Source organism: Limulus polyphemus, unplaced genomic scaffold (genome assembly GCF_000517525.1).
Source record: "Limulus polyphemus unplaced genomic scaffold, Limulus_polyphemus-2.1.2 Scaffold124, whole genome shotgun sequence".
Classification (NCBI taxonomy): domain Eukaryota; kingdom Metazoa; phylum Arthropoda; class Merostomata; order Xiphosura; family Limulidae; genus Limulus; species Limulus polyphemus.
Window position 1 is genome coordinate 737,086 of NW_013665734.1, and position 7,578 is coordinate 744,663.

The 7,578-nt window shown below is 33.8% G+C and overlaps 1 protein-coding gene across 1 annotated transcript in view; it reads right to left on the minus strand.

The window, feature by feature from the left end:
• Nucleotides 1–2,543, minus strand: part of LOC106472886 (zinc finger CCHC domain-containing protein 24-like) — a 39,062-nt gene extending 36,519 nt beyond the window's left edge. Inside the window, exon 1 of the mRNA XM_013933559.2 lies at nucleotides 2,334–2,543. Within this exon, the coding sequence (XP_013789013.1) occupies nucleotides 2,334–2,441 (108 nt within the window). The 5' untranslated portion in view covers nucleotides 2,442–2,543. The remainder of the gene's footprint in view (nucleotides 1–2,333) is intronic.
• Nucleotides 2,544–7,578: the final 5,035 nt, after the last annotated feature.

Below are 7,578 nucleotides of genomic sequence, written 5' to 3' on the forward strand. Positions count from 1 at the left end.
ACTCTCCTGTTACTTGGTATTTCATTGTTGACAAGTTAATTCATTCAGTACCTAATTTTGGTCGGTTGGGAGTTCTCATGTTTCATGAGATATAACTAGCGATATAATGTTTTTAACTGCGTTCAATAAACATGCTCTAAAACGCACTTTCATTTTATCTTTGTTGCTCATTTGGTTAAAGAACAATTTAGCTAAAAAGCTTTGTCCTTTTAATTGGTTGTAATAACTAACTTATATCTAGTATATCTTGCTTGTACTGAATAAATGTAAAGTTGTACTTTAAACTCACAACTTCGCTACACCGAGTACAACTGATGTTTAATTGTAGTTAAAGATTCAACAAAACTACATTGTTGCTATTCTGAAGCTGATCAGATTTTAAGCTTATTCTGTACATTTGTTGTGTCTGTAAAAATTTAGAATTATCTTGCTTTTAATTATTTTAATGGTGTCATATAAAAATAGATTTGTATTATTATAAATAATAATAACAACGTTCAGATGCTGAATTCCCTTGTCATTTGGTGTGTCAATGGTGTCTTTGTAATACTTAAATACCCGTGTCTTTTATTGTGTGTGTGTGTGTGTGCTTAATTGTCCTGTTTTGGAACTTTCTGATCCTTTATCTTGACTTTTTATATTTTAATAACTTATAATATGAATTTTCTAATTGTTTAAAGTGTCACTACTATTTTAGTAAATGTGTTTTCTTGGTTCTTTAATATTTCATTGGTTGTCGAATTACGCGGAATTTTCACGTTCTTTGAGTAATTCCCTAGAATGCAGAATATTCAGGTTTTAATCGTATTTAAAATGCCTTTATAAAATTGAAATGCCGTGTTCTTTGCTGTATTTATGGTGTTAAATGTCCAATCATTTGTGGTTAAACTTGAAATCATATTATCCTTGATTTCTTCTGTTTTTTTTTTTAATATAATGAATTCTTTGAAATGTGTATGTGGTGTCTCATATTGAGTTGTTTTCACATCTGAGGTGTATTGGATTACTACTATATATTCGTTTGAAGAAGTGATGTCCATTTCTTTGCTTAGTTTGATATTAAAAATGCATAATATCTTTGTTCAATTGTTTCTGTGGTGAATTTGAATGTTAAATAATGTAGTTATTTACACAAACATTGATTTCTTAGAATGAAAAAAAAAGTCTTTGTTCTTTCTGTAATCTTTTAGAATAGTGAATTAATCAGTTTTTATTGTTTACAGAGGTGTAGCTTGGTTAATTGTAGTGTTTTGGGAGTTTAGAAAGCTAATTTATGTCATTTTTTATTATTAAATTATTATGAACTTTTGCAAGCAATATTCTAAAATGCTACATTACCTTGTTATAAAATACAGATTTATTACGCTTTTTTTTATGGCTTTGCTATCTTAAAATGTAAAATGTTCTAGCATGGTTAATTGCTCTATTTTTAATGTTGTTTCTATGCTTTACGTGCTGATTTACTGCTTACTATTAAATTGTTTTGTTCATATTGTGTTTCTCGTGCTTTTGAATGTGGAATTGTGGTTTTCTTTATTAAATCTCTAGTGTCATTAACTGGCGAATATTTCCGAAATTAACTGTGTGTGTAAAATGCTTTGTTTTATATAATCGTGTTAAAAACTGCAAGGAATTATGTTTTTTGATAAGTTTTCTCAAATTATTTTATACTGAATTAGATGAAAGCTGTGGAAGTAAGGTGAAGAGCGATGTCACATGACAAGCAAGTGACATTTACTATAACACCTACCGATGGAAATTTGTATATGATCTCTTTTCGTTTCATAAAAAATCTGTAGTAAAATACAGCTTATTTCTAGTGCAGGTTACATCTGTGTGTTCTTTATATAATTTTGAGGCAGAACATGGTCATTTTTGTTTTATTTTTCAAATAACTCTAACACTAATTATTTGTCGTATTTGTGGTACTTTATTATACTCTAAACTAACTCTAACATCTGTAAAACGTAGAGCTTTTGGTATTCTTACCTTTATCCGAGAGGCAGTTTCGAAACAATGATATAACAACGGCTAGGATACATTTAGTTACTATGCGCAAGCTTATATTATCAATACATCATGGGAGCCGACGTAGAAATAATTCGCTCATTGGGAGTTTATCCATGTATAAAAACACGCAGGATAGATAAAATTTGATTTTTTCAGTTTATTTAACATTCAAATTAGCTTAAACATACTCTAATTTTGTGCTATTAAGTCTTATAAAATTAGATTCAGGTATATTGCTATATTTTGAATATCATCACAAGTATCATTTGCACTGTCGACTTTTAAGAGTTAAAGATGACAGATAGAATTTTTAGTAAACGAACCTGGTCATTGGAATTAGGCTGGTCCGCAAGGGTCAGGTATACCCAGTTGAGCAACTGGGCTGGCTGATAAACCGATGCACTAGGGTCAATGGAAGCAAGAGAAGCCATTCTGTTTGGACACTAATAAATACTCTCAGGATCCTCGAACGAGAGAGGCACAAGCCCACAGGGAAACGGACACATGTGTCGCTGAGCGCTTGTCATGGCACTGCGTTGAACCCCAGTCGATGGTAGCGTCTCTGTTTGCTGCATTCCTGCTCTGGGACGCTCTTGCTGCTCACCCAATCACCATCACTAATTTTTAGAGCATCAGCCAATGGAAACATTTTGAATGTTTTGCATTTCGGTGCCAAATTTAACATACGACCAGACGACGAAGAACAACCCCTACATTCGTGAAAGCTTCAGGGGTCATATTACACAGACGCGATGTAATGACGTCCAGACTTGCGTTACTGAGATTGTAGTTAACCATGGCAGGGGTCAGGCTGGAGTATGTTTATTTCGGTTCGCACATGGCCAAACTTGTACTATTCAGCTGGAGAGAGCTATTCTTAATGAAGAATATGATTGCCTGTAGTGAGTGAAAGTTTTACACTGAATATTAATAAACGAAACGAAACGAGAAAACTAGAGTAAATAAACTAGTTTACAAGGCACAGTTTAGCAACTAGAATTTATTCGTCTACAATTTAGAAATTTAATTAGTTATAATAGAAATTCACAACTGTTTTCAACCGAGAAAGTTCTCTTTTTTTTCTGCAACAAAACAAATTAGCCGATATTTGATAATAGTCCAAATATCTACACGAAAATATTTTTGCCAAGAAAAGCTAAATAAACTTTGTTCCATCTTGTTGTTTATCCAAAATATCATTACACTAGGTAGAACTTGATATTCCTTTGTAACTAATAACACCACTCATTGATTTTTATGCTATTAACTATTCTGCTTTTAGTTAGTTTCTTGAAGTAATTGTGTGAGTCACAATGAAGAATACAGAGGACATCTTTCACCACATTAAGAAAAGTGGCGCTTCTGCAATCTGAAGTAACCTTGGTGACCTCTGTTTGAAGACTCAGCGAATATTTAATAATTCTCCCATATGCGAACTTATAAAGTTCATTGCACGTGAGGTCATTCCTTTACACATAGTTTAAGCTGAAATTTTTACTTGGCTGGGAATGCTAATTTTATGCTGTAATTATAACATTGGATATTTTTTCTTCAGCTTCTTAAGAATAAGACCATCTTATAACTTTAAGCACACTTATTGCTCATTTTTTGATTTTAAAGTTGTTACACCTCATAAAAGATCGATCATGCGTGTATTCTTATGCGATGATTTTTAAATTTCTTAAGAGAGGTTAATATGAGTGTAAGTTTATACTATATTGTAAGTATAGTAAGTCTTTTTGCAAATACACAATAATGATATTTCCAACTGAAATTTAGGGAAATAAAACATACATTTTATTCTTGATCATCTATATATCAGTTACACAAATGAATTCTATTAAGTTTAGAAACATTCTGGTTAGCGTGGTATTGGGTCATAGCCAGGGATAAAAGAACAACTGTAGTTAATACTTATATGCGCCCATCCTTCGGTGGCTCAGCGCTAAGTTGGAAGGCTTATAACGCTAAAAAGCGGGTTTCGATACTCATGGTGTGCACAGAACAGATAACCCTCTTGTGTAGATTTGCGTCTAATAACAAACAAACAAAATATTTATATTTTTATTTTTATTAGTCATTGCAAATACGTTTGATAGGTTGCTGTTACACAGCACAAACAATTATAAGATAGTGTAAATTACTCTTCCCATTATCAGTTTATATGCAAATTAGGCATTTGATGATCCGTCTTGTGATATGAAAGACAAGTGATTGATCATTCAGTCTAGGTGCGTAAATTACCATTTGGTTAAAGTGGCTTTGGGTCTTTACATCTCATGACATTTTACTTTAAAACGGGTTATGGCCACGACAAGCAGCAAGGATAGCCTCACACCAATAGTGTATGATTGAAATCAGGGTGATGATAAAATTGTGAGGTGTCCTAGTTCAGTACTTTGAAAGAACTGGTTCAAAGATTGGATGAGGTGAGCCTCCTAAGAGCATCTGAAGACTGGTGAGCATACATGTCCATCTATCGGTTTAGCATGGTGGGGTCGAGCGTTACCTTTCATTAGCCTAAAGTCAGGGGCAACTGCATCAGCAGGGCAAAAAAAAAAAGTCGAAGGGTGCGATTCTCGTAATGTCTGGTGTTAACGGTACCATTCCGCTACGATGTATAGGTCTATAAGTTCACCAATTCTTATTCCTGGATATCATTATTTCACAAATGCCATACGCGTCATGTTATTGCATGAAAATGGCGTTGAATCTGGTTCCAGATTCTCTCAAACAGATATATGAATGCTATATGGTATGACTCAGCTGTAAAAAATATTATTGCTCTACATATCTGTAAGGCCTCTAGACATGGGATTGCCACTATAATGGGTGAGATGTTCTGCACTTTGCATACAAGTCGGTTTTGTGAAATATTTTATAGCTGCGAATATACGGTTCAGTCTTGGAGCAGGTATCCAACAAATGTGGTAAAACAAGAAGCGACTACCTACTTATACTGTACACGAACTACCTTATTCAGGTGTCCGAGTAACTGCAGCACCAGTTTGAAAACAACTGCACATTTCCAGGTCACTAAAACCTGCTGTGTTTGATTTGGTGGTTTTTCCACACGCGTAAAGCATCCAGACGTCTTCTTTGAAGTCTTAGTTTGTGAACAATTTGGAGAAATTTGAATAGTGTGATTCACTCCAAAGTAACAACTGAGATTGAAGTGTTGGAATATTTGGTATTTTCAAACTGAATGACATCTTTTGCGCTCGTGAGCTAAACGGTTGGGTTATATAAAGTTTAAGTACAGCCATCCATAGTTTTGAGTCGCTAAAGAGAAGGAATACAGCCAGTCAACAGTACCTGCCGGTACAAGAGTTTTGTCAAGCTTTGAACCGAATAACAGGATTGACTACCACTCTTATAACATACCCATTGGAATATTTGGTATTTTCAAACTGAATGACATCTTTTGCGCTCATGAGCTAAACGGTTAGGTTATATAAAGCTTAAATACAGCCATCCATAGTTTTGAGTCGCTAAAGAGAAGGAATACAGCCAGTCAACAGTACCTGCCGGTACAAGAGTTTTGTCAGACTTTGAACCGAATAACAGGATTGACTGTCACTCTTATAATATACCCACAACTGAAAGTACTAAGAATATTCAGCGGCATGTTGGCGCGAACCTTACAACAATACTAATCTCATTTTATATTGTACACACTGAATGACAAATCATTTGTATTTTTGGTCACGTGACTGATCATATGATGCCGCAGCTATATTAAAAATTTGATTCTGCTTTGATTGTTTTGAGTAGTATATGCATAAAGTGAATGAAGCTTTTATCAGTGAACAATACTAAGAACCTAAACATCACAAATGTAATTTGCATTTAAAATCTAAAACTCTGTGAAGCAGGTCATCTCAATTTTAAATCTAAAAGGTTGGTTTTACTTTACCCTTGAAAGTTTTCTTTTTTTTTACTTTATTTTTCCTTGAATTTGCCTTATTTTTCTATGTGCTGGAAAATCAATTTATTTATACTTGCTAATTAGTGTTAACATTATTTTTATCGTTATCTTGGGAGGGGAATATTATTAATTATAGTGTTTTTCAACATTTTCATAAAGCACTCCCAATTTTGCTATGGAACAAATAATTAGAATATACATTCATCTATGTAGAAACTACAGCAATTTATATATATATACCTCAATTTAAACTCATAGTTACTTTAGTTCTCTTAACGACACCTGGTGGCTCAATGTATTCATAAAAGCTTGTAATGCTAAAATCTGTGATTCTGTGCCTGCGATGGGTACAGTGGAAAGTGTCGATTTTGTAGCTTTATGCTTAAAGAAACACATTTTTTTCCTGAGATACTTTCTTCATTAATGCATCATTCCTTAAATATAGCAATAAATAAAATATAACCATTTGTTAAAGAGATATTTAAATTTTCATAATGCACTCAATATAAACGGACAATCAAGTAGGTTCTCACTGTAGATGTCTATACAAACTCAAGTATAAATATTTTATGAAAAGAAACAAAACACAGACAATCTGTCGGTTCCAAAGGTTCACCCAACAATTTGAAAGACACAAAAGTACGTCAGTAAAGTGAAAAGATATTTCTTTTTTTTAGTTTTCTTTCCTATTCTTGATGGAATCTGTACTCTTACACGTTTGATAATTTGTTAGAACGATATAGTTTATGAATAAATATGTTAAGGTTTCACTCTATAAGATGAAAAAATTTAATGAATTCGCCTTTGGCAGACATGTGTATTTTTTTGTAATAATACTATGCTTCTATTTTACATAAAACAATTTGTAGAAAATTGAAACTTTTATTGAATTAGTTTGTGTCCATATTATAGCTTGAAGAGTTTCCGATTACACACGTATGTATGTATTGTACTGTGACAAACTGTACATACGTTTACAGCGTGTTATTATTAATAAATAATTTATCATTTCAAGAAGTAATGGGGCTGAATTTTAACACATAATGTGGGTTACACGGTTCATCTTTCAATTAAGCACAAAGCTACACAATGGGCTATCTGTGCTCTGCCCACCACGGGTATCGAAACCCGGATTCTAGCGTTGTAAGTACGCAGACATACCGCTGTGCCACTGTGTTAGATCATAGGGTTGTAGTCAAGATTAAGCTCGTTTTATGGTTTGTTCAGCTGACACTTCATTGTGCATTGTGCCTAAAGAAAGCCATATGGTTTCGATTTAATATTTATATATTGCCCCATGCGTCGCCCACCATGCAGGTCAATAGCAAGAGGCAATGTGAAAACAGTATTTATGATACAAATGCCTTGGTTGTTTAATTTTACTACCTATAAGATGAAACAATTTCACCACCACGTAATATTAAGGACTACAGAAGATTATTGTATGTTTTTGTTTGTTTTTGAATTTCGCGCAAAGCTACACGAGGGCTATCTGCGCTAGCCGTCCCTAATTTAGCAGTGTAAGACTAGAGGGAAGGCAGCTAGTCACCACCACCAACCGCCAACTCTTGGGCTACTCTTTTACCAACGAATAGTGGGATTGACCGACACTTTACAACGCCCCCACGGCTGAAATGGAG